Raw genomic sequence first — 23,502 nt, 5'->3', positions numbered from 1 at the left:
AGCGAGCTCTGCCTGGAAAGCACAACGTTGATCTTAGCTTGGGCCTCCACTTCTTTATCAAATAGATCCTCCGTGTAACCATCCCTGGCAATCTGATCTTGAATCTCCAAAAGCTCTTGTTGAGTATTCATGATACAAGAATCCACATTTCCAAAAACATTCCGATTCCACTCGCGAAGAACCTGCCGAAGACGCTTTAATTTATGCATAACTTTAAAAATCGGGCAACCAATCTCGGTATCCATATGCCAGGACCCTTCCACCGTATTGAGAAAATCCGGATGTAAGGTCCACATGTTAAGGAACTTAAAGAAACGATGGCGAGGAGGATCATCCACCATGCAATGAAGAACAAGCGGCGAATGATCCGAGGTAATACGTGGAAGAGCTTGAACAAAAACCGAACTCCAGAGATTCGCAAAAGAGTCAGCATAAATCGCTCTATCCAGACGAGACTCCACATGGGTTGGCATAAATCTACGACCAGACCACGTATAATGCAGACCAACCGTAGGCGCCTCAATGAAACCGGAGGCTTCAATGAAATCACAGAACTCCGCACAAGAAGTAGAGTTAGGCATACAGTCACTACTTCTTTCATGGGCGCCTTTCACCGCATTGAAATCGCCAATAAAGACAACATTACCATCAATATGATCCAGAAGATCCAACCACAAACGACGTCTGCCAGCATACGTGTTAACGCCATGCACCACCGCGATTTTAAAATTCCACGTCGACCATCTGCAGTTCATGATAACCACCTGCTCCGAGGAGAAAATCACATCATGAGTAACAGAAGGATGAGAAAAAACCCAAATATTCGAACTCATGTTGTGTCTTGAATTTTGAAAACAAGGAATAAGATTCAGAGAACGCCAAAATCTTGAATAAGTCTTCTTGAGATTCGTCTTAGGCTCAATAATCCCAACAATCACAGGGGAGAAGGAGTCGCAATGCTCCTTTAAAACTCGTTTGGACTCGTCCGTAAGGCCCCGGACATTCCATACGAGGACATTCATCATAAAGACTGAGAATTCGTGTTCGGGTTTTCACCCGATTCCACTTCAGCTGCCCAACTCTTGGCCGCCACATTATTCAGGGCTCTATCATTCTTCGAGCTCCCTGACGTAATAATGAAATCTCGAGGTTTATCTCCTGCTTCCCAAGCTTTGTAAAGTTTATTTTTGATGAAATCTTCAGCCTGTTGGTTAGGTTGCTGGTTAGGTTGCTGCTCCACCGACTTTCGGAGACGACTCTTGATACTATCTTCCCCACGAATCATCGGTTTCTTTGCCGCCAAATCTTTCGGCGGTCTCCCCCTTTTTTTCACCTGCGCCTCCGCCTCGCAATTCCTGAAAGTTTCCACTATCCGCTGAGCTTTGATAGCGCTTTCCATCATCCTTTCCTGTTTCTCCCAATTTTTATCCTGATTGTCCGAACTTTCATAAATAACGATCTGTTGTGAATTTGCTTCAGGCAGTGTATTGCCAACATCCGACTGCCCATCAGACTCGTCTCCCCAATCTCTCTCTTCCAAAACCGGCATAGTGATCGCCTGTAAGATATCCGGACCCGATGTCAATCTATCTCCATTGACCTCCTCAAAATCAATATTCCTATCAATTAAAGCCAACGACTGATTGTGGTTCTTTGTTCCCCGCGGTGTCTGAATCTGCTCTTCTTCAACAGCAACCTGTTCCAAAACCCCCAACTGATTTATAATCTGCTCTTCTTCGACAGCCACCTGTTCCAAAACCCCAAACTGATTTTCAGTGATAATCTGCGGTCTGTGAGCTTGGGCAGTCCTATTCTGGTCCCAAGATTTAGGCTTCCAGTTAGGTGCCCTAACATCCTTGGCAGCTCCCTTATTAATTATTTCATTGTCTTTACCCAGCGGCATGTCTTTGGCCTTCCCCTTCCTGCTGTCCTCCTTGTAATTGTTCTTCATTCTATTGCAGTTATCAATAGAATGTCCAGTGATCTTACACTTAGAGCAGAAGGCCGGGAGTTGTTCGAATTCAAATTCGACGTGAAAGGAACGTTCTTCCCCGTCAACCAGCAAAGCCTCCGGAAGAGGACGCGAGAGATCAATTTCCAACAAAATTCTAGCATAATGACCAGCAGCACCACGTGCAGAAGCCCCATCAACTTTAATAGGCGATCCCATCGCCCTTCCAATACCCGTAATGACATCCAGAGTCCAAAATTCTAAGGGCAAATAATAAATGCGCATCCAAACTTCACAAAGTGAGGAAATTTCTTTATAGGGATCGAAGAATCTTACCCATTCGCGTAAACGCATGGTTCCGAAAGGTAACTCCCAAGAGGTGCTTTTCTGAACTAACGCCTTGTCTTCAGCGGTATTAAATTTAATAGTGTAGAAGCTCTTTCCCATGGGGATGATTTGCCAATCATTGTCAAAATTCCAAGCCACCTGAAGATCACGTTTAAGATCCGTGAGGAGACGCGGCTTCTCTCCTTTCCTAAGGAGAAGACGACCAATTAAAGCATGCTCAAATTGATTTATCTTGGGCAGCAGATGCTCTTTTGGCACCCTAAGTGTTGGTATTTCACCAGAGAAATCCGGTTGCAGCGAAGTGAAGCGATGAACAAGCACATCCGGCGTACGTTCAATTTGTCGGGGTCTCCTCAGAAGCGAAGCAAAAGAAGTGGTGCTCGGCCGATGAAGCTCCGTCGCCGATGCATTCTTAGTATTGTTTTCATTGATCAAATTCGGAACCCTAGTATTCGATGTCGTCGGCGTAGATTCCTCAGCCACACCCTTAGTAGATTCAGCAGCAAATTTCTCTTTGTCGTGACATTCTCCATGGCTATGACTAGAGAAATTATTGGAAACTTTCGGCAGATTCAGCCCTGACTTATCAACCAATATCGACAACTGTTGTTGGTTGATTTGCATGGTTGGCGTCGATGACTTGCTCGTCGACGTTAGCGGCATCGGTTGGTCGTTCGACGGCGTGCCGGCGATCTCAGCAAAGAAATCCATTTTCCTGAAGGGAGCGGACCTTCACCAATGGCTGCAGGGCGGAGGCGGAGGTGGCGAACGCCGGGTGGCGGAGCCACCAGATCGGGCCACCAGAAACACCAGCCAACACCCACCAGAACGTGTATACTCGACGGGATCCGAGGGCGAGCAGATCCCCTTCAGATCGCCACTTTACCTGAGCAGCTGAGCCTTGAGCGCCGGTGGAGAGTCTGGAGTCGCGGCCGGTCGAAGAAGAGCCCTCGCGGTGGGGAGTCTGGATCGGCAGGCGAGGACTCCGATCTGGTTCCAGTGCGCGGATGGGCGAATGACGAACCAGCAGCAGCAGCTCACGATCCAGCAGCTCACGATCCAGCAGCAGCTCCAGCAGCAGGCAGCGTGGCGACCGGTGCAGATCCAGCAGCAGTAGCGCGGCGACCGGCGATCAGGAACGGTCGGACTGGTCAGGCGTCGATGAAGGTCAACGACTTGTGCAGATTATTCTGCTCTGCTGCAACGGGACCGGAGAGACGACGCCGACTGCTGTTGCTGCTTGCTGCAACGGAGGAGATCTGCTCACGCCGGCTGCTGCAACTGCTCTGCTGGTCACGCCGCTGCTCACGGAGAAGGGACTGCGGACGCCGGAGCTTGGAAACGGAGGCGAGCAAAGGCAAGGGCTGCTCGGTGTCTGGGCCGCGACCGAGCGTCTCGCGTCTGCGTCTGGGTCTAGCTCGGCGGCACTCCGATGGGAAGAGGCGGGTGGCGCTCAGGTGGGAAGTGGCGCGGTGGCCCGGCGGAAAAAAGTCTTCGCAGCTCCGCTCAGGAGAGAGGAACTTTTACCTCAATAACTCAATCAATGTGCAATGTAATAACTATATACAATGTAATAAAGTTGAATAATATAATTGAAATAAAGTTTTGAATTTTTTAAAAATAAAGTATACGCAATGAAATAAAGTTTAAAGAATTAGTGATTTTGAAAGAAAAGAAAAAATAGGGAGGTTGCGCGGTAAACTTTATAACATACACTTGAAGACAAAGTAGTATGTTATAGTATTGTAATTAATACAATAACAAGAAAATTGACTACCATAGTGACAGTGTGAATAGAAAAGTCCAAATAGTTAATCTCAAAGAATCATATACTTGAATTATAATTTAGTATGAAACGCGATATAATAATAATGAATAATTATACTCAATGTAATAAAGTTGAATTAATTAATTGAAATAAATTAGTTAATTTGGAAATTAAAAATTAAATAAAATCAACCATGAATCATAAAAAATAAGCTTATATGTCTTGCTTAATCGTAAAAAAAAAATGAACTACGATTGTGTGAGTAACGAAGTCAAAATAATTAAACTCAATGCAAACAAGTTTAATTGATAGTTGAAATTAATTAGTGAATTTGTAATAAAAAAGAATGAATCATATGATGGGATTTTGCTAGAAAAAAGTATATATAACGTATACTTTATTAAAAGCGACATAATAATAAGAAAATGAAATACTATAGGGTGAGTAATGAGAAAAAATTAAATAAGATAAATCATATGCAGGTATTTTGATCGTAAACCTATATAGCATATTCTTTATTTGAATATAATATAAGCAAGTATTGTAATCGATGTGGTAATAGCAAAATGAACTACAATTGACTGAGTAACGAAGTCGAAATTATTATATTCAATGAAATCAAATTTAATTTATTAGTTGAAATTATATAACAATATAACGATATACTTAAAGACCATATATTATAATATAGTATTATAGTCGAAATAATTAAACTCAACATTCATCAAGTTTAATTATATAATTGAAATAATAATAAAAATTATATTATTAATTAAACCCGGTATAATAATAAGAAATAATTAAAACTCAATGAAATAAAGTTGAATTAATTAAATGAAATAATGTAGTGACTTTGAAATAAAAATTAATATTCATGAATCATACGATGGAATTTTGCTCGGAGAACTACTATAGTGTGTCTAATGAACTCGTATAACTATACTCAATGTAATCAAGTTGCATAATATAATTGAAATAAATTAGTGTGAATAGCAAAGTAGAAATACAATTACTCAGTGATTCATACGTAGGGAAATCGTGTGAAAAAACTGTATAACATATATATTTTTTGAATGTGTTACATTTTTTTGTGGAGAATGAGAATATCTAAATTAGTGAAAACAAATCTATTATTTTTAGAAGAATCACCAAATATATTGGAAACAATATATTGAGTATATTTATCAACGGATAATTAGTGGAAACAAATAAAAATAACAAAATTTTAGCAATATAAATATCCAAAATAATAACATAATTTAATATTAGATAAAAAATTATTTTTATCTTATAAAAAAATCTAATTTTCAAAAAATTTAAAAATAATATCCGAAAACAAATCTAGTACTTATTTTTTTTAAGGAGAAACACAAAATCAATTGAAACAAATTAATAAAAAACAAATAAACACAAAATTTAGGAGTAATAATTTTTGAAAAATAAATAAATAATATTAATTTAAAAAAAAAATTCGGAAACAAATCTAGAATTATTATAACAAGAAACACTAAATTATTGGTAACAAATGAATAATAAAATTTAAAAACAAATAAATCAATAACAAAACCGAAAAAAAAAATATATTCGAATTATATAATTTATAAAATTTTCTGAAATAAAAACATAAAAATAAGGAAACAAAGTCTTCAAAAATTAAGGAAACAAAATGGAAGATTTTGTGAAAATTAGAAACAAATTAGCTGAAAAAAAGGAAAGAAAATGGACGAAAAATAAGGAAAGAAAATGGACGAAAAAATCAAGGGAGAGAGACTAATTTCAGATATATATACATGGAAAAAATCAAGGGATAAAACAGTAAAACCAATAAATCCCTAAAACCGGCCCACTCTCTATCCACCAAAAAAACCGATTTTTTACCAGGTGTTCAGTACACCTGGTGTCCGTTTATCACTACTCTTTAAAAAATTGGCGGCAAAAATTAACCGTTAAACTGCACTTTTATATATTATATACTCCCTCCGTCCCCAAAATAAGTTCCTCTTTGGGGACAACACAGGTTTTAAGGAAAATGGTAAAGTGTATTGATAGTGGAGAAAAATATGTTATAATTAATATTGAGAGTGGTGAAAATGTGAAAAAGTGGTATAATTAGTATTGGGAGTGGTGAAAAAGTGAAAAGTAAGAATAAATAAAGTATTATTAGTGGTGGGGTAGTTGTCCAAAAATAAAAAGAAAAAAAGAGGAACTTATTTGGGGGACGTCCCAAAATGGAAAAAGAGGAACTTATTTCAGGGACAGAGGGAGTAGATTATTATCACGAAATACGGTCACGTGAACACAAATACTGGATGAAATTCTCTATTCCAAACTCTATGTCACGTTATCCTGTCCCATTATTTTTTTTAATATTTATTGTTATAAAATAAAATTTTACTATTGTATTATAAACTCCAATTAATATTTGTTACAAAAAAATGAAATTAAAAAAATAATATACCCTAATTTAAAAAAAATAAACCTAAATAATTATTTTTAAGCTACAAAATTACATATTAAATATAAAAATAAATTATAAACCTAAATTGGATGGGTGAACTGGTAAGGGTGAACTAGGGATGGCAACGGGCCGGATCTGGACCGGATCTCATCAATCCCAGATCCAGATCCGTTTTTATCTATCAGATCCAGATCCGGATCCAGATCCACGGATCTAAAATTTTTGGATCCAGATCTAGATCCGTCAGATCCGCGGGTCCGCGGGTCCAGATCCATGGATCTACTATTTTTAAATTAAATTTAAAAAAAATCAAAAATTCACATAAACATGGTTGAATCTGTCGACAATGGCTGAAATCAACAATTTATCTAACAAAACTAACAATTTAATGGCTGCCAAATTAACAAATCTAACAATAAGTTTCAAATATAGTCATAAATCTAACAATTTATCTAACAAAATGGTTGAATTTCAAATACATCAATGCCTCAATCTAACAAATTTCGAACACATCAATGGCTAACCATAAATTCTGAGCATCCTGTGGTGAAAATCAACATACGGCCGACGGCGAAATAAAATACACAAATGCTCAGAAGCACTCCCTACTCATTTCTCTCTCTCCGCGAAGCTGAAATCTTTGTAGTAGTTACCGAAAATTCTCGCTTCGGCTGCATATTGCGGTCATCAGAGGAAGAAGCTCAAGCGTTGCTCAAGCTTTTAACGGCAATCTCAAGGCAAGTCTTCTTTGTATTGTGGTTATGGGGTTTCGAAGAGAGAGCGGCGACCTGTAACTTCGCCGGCGAACTGGATTACGAGGGAGGCCGGCAGGGTGAGGCCGGCGGACTGGAGGGAGGCTGGGAGGGAGATGGGCAGGGACGCAGGGTGAGGGAGGCTAAAACGAACTGGAGGAAGGTTGTAACTTCGCCTTCGCCGGCGAACTGGATTGAGAGGGAGGGCGGCGACCTGGCAGCTGGAGTGGAGAGGCCGACGAACTGGAGGGAGGCTGGTGAGGGAGGGCGGCGACCTGGCGGCTGGAGTGGAGAGGGAGGACCGAGAGAATTGGAGAAAATAGAAAGTAGGGTTTGTAGCTCTTATTTGTGTATTATCATTAATTTTTAATATATTTAATATTATTACTAAATTAAATATAAAAAATAAATAATATATATTTAAATAAATGGGTCCACGGGTCGGATCTGGGTCGGATCCGGATCTAAAATTTTAAGATCCAGATCCAGATCCGTTTTAAAAAATGAGATCCAGATCCGACCCAGATCCGTCGGGTCCAAAAAAATGAGATCCAGATCCCTAAAAACGGATCTGGATCCACGGATCTGGACCGGGTCCAGGATTCATTGCCATCCCTAGGGTGAGCTAATACTTGTAAAATTAAACTGATTCACAATATATTAAAATTAAAAAAAAAATTAATAAATCGATAATGATGCATGTAATGAAACGCACACTAAAATTGGAAATGGAGGAATAGGATTCCAAATGCACAAATAGTAGCAAACAAGACGGCCTAAAATCTGCAACTAAATATTTATTTATAAATCCCAATGGCGAAACAGATTCGACTTTTCCGGCTGAATAACGGCGCCAAAATCCCATCGGTCGGGCTCGGCACGTGGAAGGCCGATCACGGCGTCGTCGGCGACGCCATCACCGCCGCAATTAAGGTTTCTGTGGACTCACATCGTTTTACATTTTTTCTCGCAACTCGTCACGACTATCCTATACTAGAATGTAGCTGTGGCTAGATGCACCTTTTCTCGTTTATTTTAGCAAACCAAAGTCGAATTAAGTTTTAATTTGGTTTTGATGTAGTATGAAAACCTCCGGGCATATCGATCCGTTGCTTTTGTTTGAGAACGCAGCATGCAAATTCAAATGAAAAATTTAATAGAACACTTTGGGGTTGAAAATGTATAAATTTATGCAGTACTATGAAGGGATTACTTGTTCAGATCCTGAAATTCGTAATACATATTGACATTAGAAATTCATGATTTGTTCAATTTTTTGTTATGAATACGTCGTGAAAATTCAGGCAGGATATCGGCATATTGATTGTGCTCAAAGATATGGCAATGAGAAAGAGGTACTGTTCCCAATCATTCTCCATTATTCATGTAAAATGTATATTTTATAGATATTCAATCCTCGTACAAGCAACTTGTGCAACTATATAACACAAATAGATTAAAACTTCTTTTTCTTGTATCTCAATTATGAGTTTATGACACCTTGTTGTAGATTGGTAACACCCTCAAGAAGCTGTTTGAAGAAGGAGTAGTGAAGCGCGACGAACTATGGATTACTTCTAAACTCTGGTTTGCCATGATTGAAAATTGTTGCAATTATCTATCTTGATCAGTAACTGATCAAAGATGAACCACTCTTCTTAAATCCCAAATCTGCAGGTGTTCTGATCATGCTCCAGAAGATGTGCCTTTGGCCTTAAACAGAACCTTGGGAGATTTGCAGCTTGACTATGTTGATCTTTATCTGGTATATATGCTAAGGCTAATATTCTGTTAGTTATATATGGCTTCCAATTTGAGTAGTGATGGTGCTAATCTTGTCCGTGGCCGGGTGCATATGAAGATGCACTGGCCTGTTAGCATGAAGAAAGGATCGGTAGCATTTGAACCGGAGAATCTCACTAGCGTCGACATACCAAGTACGTGGATGGCAATGGAATCACTCTGTGATGCTGGCAAGGCCCGAGCGATTGGTGTGAGCAATTTCTCGTCCAAGAAGCTCGGGGACTTGCTAGGCATTGCACGTATTCCTCCAGCTGTCAACCAGGTGGAATGCCACCCGGGTTGGCAACAGCAGCAGCTGCATAGCTTCTGTGAATCAAAAGGAGTTCATCTATCTGTTAGTATATATATATATATATATCTGGTGGCACAGTAATTATCATCAGCTCTTGATATATTCTGTTTTGTAACAATATGATTTTCTATGTTGTTTTGTTTAGGGATATTCACCTCTTGGCTCCTCTAGCAATCATGGAAGTAATATGCTTAAAAATCCAGTACTGAATTTGGTTGGTGAGAGATTGGGGAAGACTCCTGCACAAGTTGCTCTGCGCTGGGGTTTGCAGATGGGCCACAGTGTGCTCCCAAAGAGCACTAATGAGAAGAGGATTAAAGACAACTTTGATGTGTTTGATTGGTGCATTCCTCAAGATTTGTGTGACAAGTTTACTGAAATAGAGCAGGTAAAGTCGCCACCAAATACATTCATAAATCACATTTTCTATTGCAACAGTAGGTGGGGAGGTACATTTTGAAAATTTTAGTAATATATTTTGATAAAAAAATTACTATGTTGCTTGACTACCAAAAGATTCCCGTGACTAGAAAACAAAAGCTGCGTTTAAACGAAATTTGGAGCTAGTGATGACTGATGACTCTCTTTGCAGGTGAAGTTAATCACGGGGAATACATTTGTGCATGAGACGTTGGGTTACTACAAAACAATAGAAGAGCTCTGGGATGGTGAAATCTGAGAGGGAAGTGCTATATAATTTCACAATTGAGAGAGAGCGTGTGAATTATGGGTTAAAATAATAAAGGTGACTATTTCTTACTATCTTTTTATGTTGGCAACAGTTTATTTTTAAATGATAGTAGTATTTTATTAGCTCACTCAATATCGTAATGTTTTAGTTGGATGTTCAGCGAAATCTACAGAGAATTTATATTTATGTTTTATGGTATCGGTTGAAGTAGTTTAGTCTTTTATTTATATAATCTTCAAAATTTCGGTTTCTATTTTGTTTGGTAATGGGAATTATGCTGTGATGACATATTTAAATATAAAGAAATATAATCATATGTTCAAAATTATATTCCGGTTGTGTGATTCAAATACTCGTTGTACAAATTGAGCACTTCACTTCACAATATAGCCAAACAATTTTCCCTCTTGGAACGACTTTTCTTAACATCCTTCGAATCACATATTTATAAAAAATGTACGTCTCAACTGCATAATAAATGCTTAAATTAACTATATTTCTTAAGAATTGTTGACGCCTAAATATATAAACTTTAAACTTTGGGTCATTTTAGTTTCTACAAATTTTGAAAGTTGTAAAAAAATACACGAACTTTGATTCATTTTATTTCTTCCCACAAATTTTGAAAATTATCAAAAAATACACGAACTTTGGCTCATTTTATTTTTTCCCACAAAATATATTGTTATAATTTTTAGTAATTAACAACAAACACCGCTTCACTTGAGATTAGGCATTCAAAAGTTTCTCAATCACATAATCATGTGATGAATATTTCATGTCATTAATTGGATGGGGAAATGCTAACTAGAGTTATACAGTTGGGCAATAGGTAATCATAAAATTTAAGTCATAATTGAATCTAAAATGACAATAGGTAATCATAAAATTTAAGTCATAATTGAATCTAAAATGACAATAGGTAATCATAAAATTTAAGTCATAATTGAATCTAAAATGACGTTGACGTAACACGACTCTAATTAAAATGGCTTCGTTTTTTATTACAAAATGTATTTTATTTTATTTTAGAAAAAATCATGTCTCCCATGAATAATTGTCATCTATCATTAATTAAATTCATTAAGATAGCTAGTGAAAAGATAATGAGACATAATGAGTGTATAATTACCTATCGCTCAATTATATAATGCTAATTAGCATTTTTCAATCCAATTAATGGTATGCTATGATGCACGGATTCTTCAAAAATTAGCATGTACGGCGAATCGTATTCTTTTAGGGTGCGATTCTCTCGGATTCTCGTTGGATTCGCACCCGATCCGCTATGTGGCGTATCTTTTAAAATAATTTATAAAAATAAATCGAATTCGCAAATTCCATAGGTAAAATTCACGTATCTCGTGCACGAAAGGCCTACACAAGGTTATTTTGATAATTTTATTTTCAATTATGACTTATATATTGGACTAATAATATTTGAATCGTTATATTGTTGCTCAATTAACTTATATAATTGAAAATGCTTAACTTTTGGGTAAAATAAAATGTAAATTACATATAATTAGTTTAAGAAAATTTAAATTATATATATTTTATAAGCATTATATATCATAAAATTTTAATAATTAGATGTATCCTTGCCGAATCGCACCCTATAATTTTTAAAAACTCGTATCCGCATACTCGTATCGTATCGCCCCTGCATCAGCACCCCCGTACCTATGCAACATAGATGGTATGTAATGTTCATCACATGATCATGTGATTGAGAATCTTTTCAATGTCTAATCTCAAGTGAAGCGGTATTTATTGTTAATTATAAAAGAATTATTTAAATCATTTTTTTATAACAATATATTTTGTGGGAAAAAATAAAATGAGCTAAAGTTCGTGTATTTTTTGATAATTCTCAAAGTTCGTGGAAAGAAACAAAATGAGTTAAAATTCGTGTATTTTTTAACAAATTTTAAAGTTTGTGAAAAAAACCAAAGTAAGCCCAAAGTTAATGTATTTAGGCACCAATAATCTTTTTCTTAGTGGACGTGATTTTATACCTAGCTTCCATTTTACTCGTTATTGCCTATGTGGCCCATATATATAAAAAAATATAATATAATAATAATAATAATAAATATATAACTCCCTCTGTCCCATAAGAATGTACATCGCATTTTATTTCACAAAATTCAACTGATTTTTTTTAATAAATAACCCTACAAAATATAACCCCATCACAAAATAATTTGGCCAACTTCAACGGCCGGAATTTATCATAGCATTCTAAGCTTTAACAGTAACTATAAAAACTCAGGAATCTCCACATCTAAACAATCCACGAGCTATTATCAATTAATTTAATCTCAATTATTAAGAAGTGGATTACAATGAATGGATGTACAGTTGAGGCATCTACAACCATAAGAAAGTGTTCTTAAAACACAATAAGTAAGGTAATAATCCTTTTGTTCTAAAATTTTATTGAATCTCATAACAACAAGATAATACACATGTTTGTCCTCAAACTCCAACCGTGAAAAAAAGGGTTAGCTATGTAGAGTCATTTTCTCAGGCAAAATGGAAACCATAACATTGAATATTGTTATTTACTACTATTAGTTATTTAATTTGAAAGTTATGGGTTATTAGAAAATAATGGAGTTATGTATATAATCACCCAATTATTTATTAGTTATTAATTTTGAAGGTTTATTATTAATTTTGAAGGTTATGGCTGAAGAGTAAAATAGTAAATTTGATTACTATTTATTATTATTATTAGAAATTATGAACAAAAATCGCCTTTTTCTTAAATGAGGTGGTCTCATGTTTGTACCCGATTCGGATCAATTGATCAAGTTGAACTATTTTGACCAATTTTTTCTTAAAATGACACTAACACTAACACAATCTTGGAGTAACACTAACACTATTTTGTTTTACAAATGACACTATTACGAAAATAACACTAACACTATTTTATTTTACAAATGACACTATTTCGAAAATGACACTAACACTATATTGAAATGACACTAATACTATATCGAAATGATATCAATACTTGACATTCGAATATAATAGTCCAATTAAATCAAATTCGGGTCAAGATTCGAATAGGATACTATTCGGGTGTCCGGATGATTTTGTGCTCTTAAATTGTGTATTTAATAAAATCGTTGCAAGTCGTCCAATAAATTTGGTTGCGAGTCATTATGTACATTTTGGAGCTTTAATTTGTCGCTGTCCTTCATAACGCATACATCTCTAGTCAACAATGTAATAAATAGTAGTATCTCATTAATTTAAATATATTCCTAATCATTGTAACCATTAACCAATGTCTATAAATAAAGTTTCCTCAAAAAAAAATGTCTATAAATAAATATATAAATATCTGATGAAGCGACCCCACAAAATCAGTAATTTGCCTAATGGGCCTGTAAAACGAATCTTCGAACTGCCGTTCCAGTCCACAGAAACGGGTCCGCGTCGAAACGACACCGTTGTGACAGAGGAAAATATAATTTTGGCTTCTCGACTCTCATATTTAAAGGTTGGTTGGTGGTAAGTGCCAACCATCATCACTCTTCACACTGCAGTTTCATTTTGTTTTCTCGATAGTTCTCGCCATTTTCATCCCATTTTTTCTGTCTGATCTAGAGAGTAGAGAGTAGAACGAAAGATGCCGAAGGAGATATTATACTTCGAGTTGAACACAGGTGCCAAAATTCCATCGGTTGGACTTGGTACGTGGCAGTCGGAGCCCGGCGTTGTCGGTCAAGCTGTTGAAGCTGCCATTAAGGTATTGCCTGCATGAGCTCTGTCAGTTCAATTTCAATTTATCTAGTTCTAATTAGCTTTTGAATCGAATCAGATCTCATCTGCGTTTCGTTGATCTAAGTCGTGAAAAATGTAATTCAGTGTTGTTTGAGTAAATTAGTCTTGGACTCATGGGTACGGTTTCCATTTATTTGTGCAACATCAGTCATGGACTCATGGTTACGAGATAGTGTACATATGTGATTCATGAGCTTTTCAGTGTAGCGTCATTCAATTTCATGTACTACTTCTTTGTTGCAGATTGGGTATCGCCACATCGATTGCGCTCGAGCTTATAACAATGAGAAGGAGGTATATATATATACTACGCACTCTCTGATTTGTGATAGAAAGATTAATGTTATTTGAGTTATAGGCTGTTGCACTTAGACATAAACTACAAAACGAGAGCACTGATGTGTTGTTTCTGATGTGAGAATGGCTTGGAAATAAGTGATGTTCTCATTAACCTGAACCATGACATACAAAATGATGAATACATACAAAAACAAGTTCAAGGGGACAATAATTATGTGTATATAATATAATATAGACTTATCCAATTTTCCTTTCCAGATTGGTGGTGTTCTTAAGAAGTTGTTTGATGATGGAGTTGTGAAGAGGGAGGACTTGTTTATTACCTCCAAGCTCTGGTAATAAATTTTATTTCTGTAGAGTTAATGCCTATGTACAATTTGTACAGTTACTTAGTGATTTAATGCCCGCATTGTTATTGTTGTGTATTGAATACTCTATGGCTATATGTGAAGGTGATATGCCAAATATGCTGATTCGATCAGGATGATTATAATTAATTGTTTTTAAAATTGAGATTGAGCTTAAGAATATGATATAATATTGTGAAGTTGCATTCTTACTTTGGCAACTTCTATTTGGTGGTAGTTTTATAATTCTGTTTTTGCATCAATCTCTTGATTTTAAGCTGTCAATCTCTGAGGTCAATAACTTGACCTTCCAAATTCTGTAGGTGTAATGACCATGCACCAGAAGATGTACCTGTGGCATTAGGAAAAACACTGGAAGAATTGCAACTTGAATATGTTGATTTATACCTGGTAGGTTTTAAATCAAACTAATTGTACGTGCCAACTCAGTGATAATGGAAAAGTGGAAACTATTAATCGTAACTATTGTGATACTCTGATCTTTTTCTAAAAGTTGGTAGAAAATTATTGCCAGTGAGTGGTTTATGGATAAAACTACAACTATATGATTTTGCAGATTCATTGGCCTGTTAGGATGAAAAAGGGCTCTGTTGGCTTTGCACCTGAAAACCTTGTTCCTTCGGATATACCTAGCACATGGAAGGCTATGGAAGCACTCTATGATTCTGGGAAGGCCCGAGCTATTGGGGTTAGCAATTTCTCTGTAAAAAAGCTGGGTGATCTATTGAGTGTAGCACGCATTCCTCCAGCTGTCAACCAAGTTGAGTGCCATCCCTCATGGCAGCAGCCTAAATTGCATGAGTTCTGTAAATCCAAGGGAGTTCACCTATCTGTGAGTTTTCAAAATCTTCATTGACTTCTTCATTCAGTTTATGACTTGTAGAATTTCTATTGTCCATGGATTGAGCTGGATGTCGTATAACTAGAACTTCCATAACTCTTAGGGTTATTCACCACTGGGTTCTCCCGGCTCGACATGGCTCAAAAGCGAAGTCCTCAAGCATCATGTTCTAGTTGCTAGTGCAAAGAAGTTGGGCAAGACTCCAGCTCAGGTTGCTCTTCGTTGGGGACTGCAAATGGGTCATAGCATACTTCCAAAGAGCACGAACGAATCAAGGATTAAGGAGAACTTTGATGTTTTCAATTGGTCCATACCAGATGATTTGTTTGTCAAGTTCTCTGAAATTCAGCAGGCAAGTTATGCTCATTATCTGTTTAAATTACACTTGGATGCATTTAAGCACTTGCAATTTTCAACCCCAACTTACATTGGGAATTTCTGTGATTTTTGTATTTGCAGGCAAGATTGCTTAGGGGTTCCGGGTTCGTCCACGAGACACTCAGTGAATACAAAAGCTTTGAAGATCTTTGGGATGGAGAGATCTAAAGCATTCTTTCATATCATTTCTTGCATTTCTATCCCCCTGTTAATTGATGCTGCACAATAATTATCAAGATATCTTGCTATCACACCGCCTCAGTGCCATTAGAAATCTCAATAAAAAGATCCATACATGACATGTGAAATAATGGAAGCTATTGGAGAACATATTACATAACAACAATATTTTGCACTTAATTTTAAGAAAAAGGAAGACCTTAATGTCTCCTTCCTATCAATCCAGTTAGCTCCATTAAAATACAAATGCGAAAAAGAAGGCATTGTTGTTTCAATCTATTTAAAGCACTTAAAAATAAAAATAGAAATAAAAAACAAAAGTCCCCTTACTTATTTTCCGGAAAGGAAATAACCAGGCCCGCCTGCTTTGGACAGATTGCAGAAGAAACTAATTCTTCTCCCTCCTACTAAAATAATGGAAGATAAATGGAGAACTATTATTGATCTTCTTAAAAAAAATAAAAAAAAATTTACAATAAACAAAGGTGCCGCTTTCTCTTGTCGTTTCTGGTTTTCATTTTCACACTCGCTTAGATACTGACATTTCAGCATTCAGCATCCGATTTCCCTCTATAAAATCAGAAACTTAAAGAAAAAGAAGAGGAAAAACAAAGAGAAGTCGAGAATGGTTCAAGAGATTCGATACTTGGAATTGAACACCGGAGCTAAAATTCCGTCGGTCGGGCTTGGCACGTGGCAGTCCGAACCCGGCCTCGTCGGTCAAGCTGTTGAAGCAGCAATCAAGGTAGAGACTTTTTTAGGTCAACTTTTTTTGTTTAGATTGAACTTGATTTCTTTTGATGGCTTTCCGAAATTTCTGAATCGTGTGTGGTGTTTATTGTTCTGTTCCTAATTGCCTAAAGGAAGAGACTGTGAAATAAGTATCGAAGAAGTCTTTTACTGACTGTGCATCAGAAATTCAGAATATATTCCTATGTCTACGATCTGCCCTACCGCGTGAAAGATGAGATTTGATAATTATTTTGTGGAGATATTTTAAAGTTTTGTGTAATTTAAGAAATGATGTTATCAGCTATGGTGTGACTGCTAAGTTTGACTCTGGTCGAAATAGTGAAAATGTCTCTTCTTCATTTTATGGAAATTACCATTCTTTGATGTCTTTCAATTTCTATTTGCAGAATGGATACCGTCACATTGACTGTGCTCGAGCTTATAACAATGAGAAAGAGGTAAGGAAATTTGTTCTACTGCCTATTTAACAATCAAGATCAGCTTTTATGATTGTCGGGGAAGATTCATTATTCAAAATATTCATAATAGCTAATTTTCTGTGCAAGTGACTTGTCATGGGCAAAGAATTATGCTGGCATTTAATGGTGATATGCAAAGGAAATGACACATTTTTTTTTTTTAGGAAAGGACACAGATTCTTTTTTATTTTTTAAGTATTCAAGAATTAGTGTGAGTCTTTTTTGCTTCTAGACACAATATGTTTATAACTGCATATATAAGAAATCATCTGTTAAGGATGTGGTCCTTGCTTTGCTTGTTGCTACAATTTTACTCGGTCTTCAATGAAAGTCTACTTTGAAGAAAACAGAGAAAATAAATACCTATGTTCTCATAGGCTGCGTTTACTTTGATGGATAAATTTATCCATGAAAAATGATGGATAACAAGAATTTATGCCTTTAAATATCTCCTTTTTTTCCAACATTTGACACAAGAGCATTTTTCCTTCCTTATTATCACTTCAAGGGTGGATATTTCTTGTTATCCATCATTTTCCATGGATAAATTTATCCATCAAAGTAAACGCAGCCATATAGTTATCTAAGCATTTATTAAGACATCTGGACATGGTCCCTTTTTGTTCAGGAATAATGCTTATGGAAACATAGAACACAATAACATACACAAGTCTATGAAAGTAATTAATTTTTTGTAATAAATGGGGATACTTCATCTATGTTTTTTCCTTCTCAGATTGGGTTGGTTCTGAAGAAGCTGTTTGATGATGGAGTTGTGAAGAGGGAGGATTTGTTTATTACCTCCAAACTCTGGTAAACATGTCCAGATAAACAATATTTTTGGGATTTGTTTTGAATATTTTTTTCTTGTTCTTTCAATGTGAAACGAGATGGTGAAGTTTTGTATATAGACCAATGTATTCTTGATTAAACACTCTTATAATTGCAGGTCTAAAGACCATGCTCCTGAAGACGTACCTGTGGCACTGAACAAAACGCTGGAAGAATTGCAGCTTAACTATGTTGATTTGTACCTCGTATGTAATTTTAACAGTAATGTTTATCAAGTTCTTTCCATTCTATACTGAAGAAAATGGGGGTGTTCATGATCAATTGTTTTTAAGGTATAGATCAACAGAATGATCATATTATGCCACTTTGAAATGATGTTATTGACTTATGTCATCTGTCGCTGTCAGTGAATGTGTGACTATTATGCTTCTTAGAGTTGATAAATAAACTGGTTGATTTGCAGATTCATTGGCCACTGCGGTGTAAGAAGGATTCCGTTGGCCTTGCTCCCGAAAACTTTTTACCTACTGATATACCTGGCACATGGAAGGCGATGGAAGCGCTCTATGATTCCGGTAAGGCCCGGGCTATTGGAGTTAGCAATTTCTCATCAAAAAAGCTGGGTGATCTGTTGGATGTTGCCCGTATTCCCCCTGCTGTTGACCAGGTGGAATGCCATCCTTCATGGCAGCAGGCCAAATTGAGGGAATTTTGTAAATCCAAAGGAGTTCACCTATCTGTGAGTTGATTACTTGATGAATTGGTTGTTCACAATTGTTGACGTTTACTTCATTTGGTAGCCTTGTGGGACTGAAATTTTATTCATTATTGAGCTACTATGCTATATTTGATTTTAGTCACCTACTGTGACCTTGAATCTTCTGCTCGTTATATCTTTTCAGGGATATTCGCCGTTGGGTTCTCCTGGCACTTCGTGGCTCAAGAGCGAAGTGCTCCAGCACCCTGTTTTAGTTTCTGTTGCTAAAAAACTAGGTAAGACTCCTGCACAGATTGCTCTGCGATGGGGTTTGCAGATGGGTCACAGCGTACTCCCCAAAAGCACTAACGAATCAAGGATCAAAGAGAATTTCGACATTTTTAGCTGGTCCATACCAGATGAATTATTTTCCAAATTCTCTGAAATCGAGCAGGCAAGTTCTCAAATTTTCTGTTCCAACTTCTATATAACTTCCAAATCTTTATACTAGTTTTGGCGATGCACTGTTGTTGAAATACTTATTGCCCAATTCATTGCTCGAATGTGACAGAATATGATTTAGAGTGTTGTTCTTTGTTGTAAATTTATCATGAGAAAACGAGGGATAAAAAAATATCTCCCTTTAGATCCCTCATTTCTTTTACACCATTTTCTACAAAAGAAAATTTCACATGTTCTTATTCCTCCTTTTCAGAGAGAGGGTGAATTATAGAAAATGAGGAGAAAAAAGGAGAGATTCAAAGAGATAATAACTTTACAACCAAAGAGAACATACTCTTAAATGTTGTACATATTAAGTCATTCTCTATTTGTGCATGTGATGTGCCGTAAATGTTTTCCTTGGTTTCTTGGATCCTTCTTGCTTAGATACCTTACATGAACTCGATCTATCGTTTAAACTATGTTGTACGACATCTAATTACTAACATAATCATCGTTGTTTTCTAATTTGCAGGCGAGATTGGTCAGAGGCACTTTTTGTGTCCATGAAACCCTCAGCCAGTACAAAACAGTTGAAGAACTGTGGGATGGAGAGATCTGAGTGAGCTGTAGTTGATTTGCGAAGATTTATGATTGTGTCATGTTTTAATTACTCCATATTTAGGGGAGGAAGTATGGTCATGAACTGGGCTTGTCTAAACGTTATAGTCTGCTGGCCTGAAATTATAACAATTTAACGACCAATTGGCTTTGCTCCATTTTATTTTGTGTAGATTGTGTTTCACTTCAAATTCATTCCTAGGTATATGATGCTATTTTGCTCACATAATTACAATTGAAGACAAGTTTGAACATCTATTGCACCTTATAGGGAGGGCTTACTCGACTATCAGTGTGATATAAATTTAGAATTAAATATATCGAAAGAAGGTTTATAAATATTGAAGTTAGCCGTAACAGCGCGTATATCCAAATAAATAATATTGCAAGTAGATTCAAATTTTATGGTTTTAACTTTAAATCTATATCTATATACTATACCAGGGTGTAACTCGTTGAAATTCGACGAGGAATCACTTTATATTGTAATTATCATTGTACATTATTTTTTATTATAGCATATGAAATGATTTTTATATAAATTATTTTTAAATTTTAATTTTATTTGACCAAAATAATTACTTGTACAGTTCAAGTTATAATATCTCAATATTTTTTGTCAGTTATATGCTATTTTTTTAAGAGTTAAAATAGATTGCCTTTTTATATAAATTTTTATTTGTTGAAATTTCATAAAAAAATTGATGTGAGGTTGGAGATTTTAGAAAAATAAGAAGAAAAAGATTTAGGCATATTTGACATATGATATGATGAAGGATTGACACATCGTATTTTTTGTTAATCGTATATAGGAAAGATTTACTAATTTATAGGAGTATAATTTTTATAAATTGATAAACAAAATTTAAGCTACGTCTTATATATGAACATCATCTTGAACTTTACAAGACTTTTGAGTATCGTTGTAACAACCCGGTTCCAAACTTGACGGTTGTCCCCACAGACCAACACGAGTCTTTTCTAGCGTGCTTTGTCTTCACTTGCACGCTTCCCGAGAAACTTCCCAGAGGGTCACCCATCTTGAAATTGCTCCAAGCCAAGCACGCTTAACCTTGAAGTTTCTTCCACATGGGCACCAGAAAAAGAAAATGCATCTTGTTGATATGAGTAGCACCTATCAAATTATTTAAGCTCTCCTTGAATATGCAGTCTCATACCTGCATATTCTCAAAATCCCTTTCGTTCGGGTGTGTTCCAGTTTATCCCTGTACCCCTCTGCTTGAAAGTCTTAATCGGAGTCGCTCCTTGTCCGTGCCTCTTTTTGCACCGGCGATCACTCCGTACTTCGCCCCCGGGCATCACAATCGTCTTGTCTGTAGCTTGCAATATCACATTTGACTTTTGTACGTCGAACTTCTAATCATTATCTTATATGAAGCTTGTTATATAAAATTTGTCTATAATTTGAGAGACCGGAGCCGGGTTCTAAGCATCACTCATTTGGAGCTTGAAATATCGGAGCTGAGTGCTAGGCATTATTTGTTGGGTCCCGGAAGGTCTAGAATAGGTGTATGAGGGGAATACACCTATAGACTATTTTTGTCAAACAATAAGCACAACCTTTTTTGTTAAAGAAATAGTTAAGGAAAACTTTGGTTCCAAAGGTTGAAGACTGATACTGAATCTCTCTTCAGTAAAGAGATATCAGTTAAGTCCAAGACTTAACTGATATGCGTTAGGCTTCAATCTAGTTTGTAAAACAGAGAAGTGTAAAGAATCCTCCTAACTATCCAAAGATAAATCAGTCAGACAAATAACACTTGGCAGCGGAAAACTTTTCTTTAGAAATAGCGTTTGTGATTAAGCACTTTGTCAAGATTTAGTTTCACTTTGCAGTTAGTCAGTTTCAGTTAACAAAAAGATTTTGCACAAATAAGAAAGTAAATTGTCGCAGCCCGTCATCTAGCCAGTGATAGCGTAGATTGGGTATCGATACGACTAATAAAAAGATAGGGTAAAAACAAGCGAACTAGAAGACTCATCAAGCGGAAGTTACTAATAATTCAAGTTAAAGCAATAAAATATCATCAAACTAAATAGAAACATGGTCGGCTTCATACATTCAAATGTGTCAAGGTTCTAGTCAACGAAAACAAAGGGAGTATAGTTAAATATTTACAATGATTTATAATGTTCAGGGTAGCACAGCATAACGTGATCAGACTATATGTATGAAGACATATAGCTGAGAGTAACAATCCTAATTAAGTTCATAGCTAGTCTTCAACTAATCACACTACCGTATAGGAGTGAAATACGGTACTAGAAAGGTCGTCGATGAACAACAGCCCTCCAGCGATCCCCCAATCTCTCTCCTTGCTTATCCTGCACATTTAGAAATACATGCAGGGCTGAGTATAAAATACTCAGTGGACATAAGCCGAAAATAAACAAGCTCGCTCTTAGAGCTATACAATTAACTTGCCATTTATACATCACACAGGAGTTTTTCTTTAAAAGAACCTGTGTAAGCAATTGATAAATTATAAGCATCATAAAGTAATGAAAAATAGATTGCAGTCATAAATACTTAGCATGTAGTACCACTTCTACAACTTATCATCATCATGGTACTGATAAGTAGGCCTCCTTCTCAAGCACCGTAACCGGCCGACCTGACAGTCGGCTCACGGTCATTTCTGACCGGCCAACCCGGTATACAGCTCACAGTTACCTCCGTGTACACAATCCCGCCTTTGGCAGGACCCGAAATCGTTTCATCCGTAGAGGGTAACATACAGGCTCGTCGTCATCAAAATTCAGCAAGTTAATTAGTTCAAACATCAATTTATCATCAAATCATCTTAAAACTTATAGACATCATCAAAATCATTATTTAGAAAGCCTGTAATAGAGGTATTAGAAAGTAATGCCCACCTGGAAATCTTAGCTTTGGTCCTCGTACTTCGGAGAAATCCTACTTATGCCCTTGACTCGTGTCTTCAGATATCATCATTGGCATAGACGATTCATGTAAAATAAACGTCAATCAGACAAATCCTCACTAGGTTTACTATTCTCATCTAAGTACTAGTCTTCCCTTCTCATTGCTTCCTTGTAACTAATCACTCTTCATAACCAAAACACTTTTATAATAATACTTCCTAATTATTCATTGATTCCTTTATCAACTACATACCAAAGTTTTAAGTTAATCTGTTCATTAAGGAAAGACTTCTAAATACACAAACCCATATAACCTTTAGCAATCACAAACTAAAGTTATGAGGTTATATCACATTCTTTAATATATACTCGATAATTCACATAATGCTTAATGATATTACTAAGTGGTTTAATATCTCAAGAGAACCAATTTGGTTAAGTAAATTAAACTCGGAAAAAAAAATGGTATATATATATATATAAACACACATATATATATATATATATATATATATATATATATATATATGTATCCCATTAGCATTTTTATGAACTATTAAGGTGTATAGTTATCGTTATTAACACATGCAATTTACTAATTCAAAGGTAGGTGTACTTTGTGAAAAAACATACTTGACTTCATATACTCTGTCCCAACTTCAAGCAATAAACTGCTTTACCTCGGAACTCTCCTGGGTTTGGGACTCATACCGTTTGAAACCTCTTGACGTCTAGTTTCATTTAAAAAAAAATTAGGTTGCAAAACTCTAAGTGGTTTAAGAGATATGACCATTTTCCTACAGTTTACCATTTTCGACAGTTTTGTGCAACTGAAATATTTGATTTTAGAAAACTAGTAGATCTTGTTAAAAAGACTTAAAATTTTATGGCTAGCTAGATAA

General features: G+C 36.1%; 2 protein-coding genes and 1 long non-coding RNA gene across 3 annotated transcripts; 2 read left to right on the top strand and 1 right to left on the bottom strand.

Moving 5' to 3' along the window:
• The first annotated feature begins 8,000 nt into the window (after positions 1-8,000).
• On the top strand, positions 8,001-10,254 carry LOC131022540 (NADPH-dependent aldo-keto reductase, chloroplastic-like). The gene is made up of 7 exons (XM_057952048.1): positions 8,001-8,210; positions 8,582-8,632; positions 8,788-8,864; positions 8,955-9,042; positions 9,139-9,414; positions 9,518-9,760; positions 9,965-10,254. The coding sequence occupies exons 1-7, from the start codon at positions 8,091-8,093 to the stop codon at positions 10,049-10,051; spliced, it is 942 nt and encodes a 313-aa protein (XP_057808031.1). The 5' UTR covers positions 8,001-8,090; the 3' UTR covers positions 10,052-10,254.
• LOC131022541 (uncharacterized) lies at positions 8,659-9,666 on the bottom strand. Its single transcript, XR_009101328.1, has 2 exons — positions 9,528-9,666; positions 8,659-9,386 (listed from the first exon to the last, which is right to left on the bottom strand). It is a non-coding gene; the product is annotated as an uncharacterized LOC131022541 (long non-coding RNA).
• A 3,344-nt stretch (positions 10,255-13,598) lies between the features above and the next one.
• LOC131022926 (uncharacterized) lies at positions 13,599-19,865 on the top strand. Its single transcript, XM_057952467.1, has 14 exons — positions 13,599-13,829; positions 14,108-14,158; positions 14,423-14,499; positions 14,835-14,922; positions 15,089-15,364; positions 15,477-15,725; positions 15,833-15,916; positions 16,476-16,676; positions 17,071-17,121; positions 17,879-17,955; positions 18,092-18,179; positions 18,398-18,673; positions 18,837-19,085; positions 19,608-19,865. The coding sequence occupies exons 1-14, from the start codon at positions 13,710-13,712 to the stop codon at positions 19,692-19,694; spliced, it is 1,974 nt and encodes a 657-aa protein (XP_057808450.1). The 5' UTR covers positions 13,599-13,709; the 3' UTR covers positions 19,695-19,865.
• Positions 19,866-23,502: the final 3,637 nt, after the last annotated feature.

The sequence above is a fragment of the Salvia miltiorrhiza genome, chromosome 4 (genome assembly GCF_028751815.1).
Source record: "Salvia miltiorrhiza cultivar Shanhuang (shh) chromosome 4, IMPLAD_Smil_shh, whole genome shotgun sequence".
NCBI lineage: Eukaryota > Viridiplantae > Streptophyta > Magnoliopsida > Lamiales > Lamiaceae > Salvia > Salvia miltiorrhiza.
The sequence above is the reverse complement of the archived record's forward strand: the minus strand, read 5'-3'. Positions and strand labels throughout refer to the sequence as shown.

Coding starts and splice junctions, on each gene's coding strand:
- LOC131022540 (XM_057952048.1), top strand. CDS start 8,091: ATGGCGAAACAGATTCGACTTTTCCGGCTGAATAACGGCGCCAAAATC. Junction 9,043..9,138: donor ACTATGTTGATCTTTATCTG/GTATATATGCTA, acceptor GTGCATATGAAG/ATGCACTGGCCTGTTAGCAT. Junction 9,761..9,964: donor AGTTTACTGAAATAGAGCAG/GTAAAGTCGCCA, acceptor CTCTCTTTGCAG/GTGAAGTTAATCACGGGGAA.
- LOC131022926 (XM_057952467.1), top strand. CDS start 13,710: ATGCCGAAGGAGATATTATACTTCGAGTTGAACACAGGTGCCAAAATT. Junction 17,956..18,091: donor TTTATTACCTCCAAACTCTG/GTAAACATGTCC, acceptor TTATAATTGCAG/GTCTAAAGACCATGCTCCTG. Junction 18,180..18,397: donor ACTATGTTGATTTGTACCTC/GTATGTAATTTT, acceptor GTTGATTTGCAG/ATTCATTGGCCACTGCGGTG.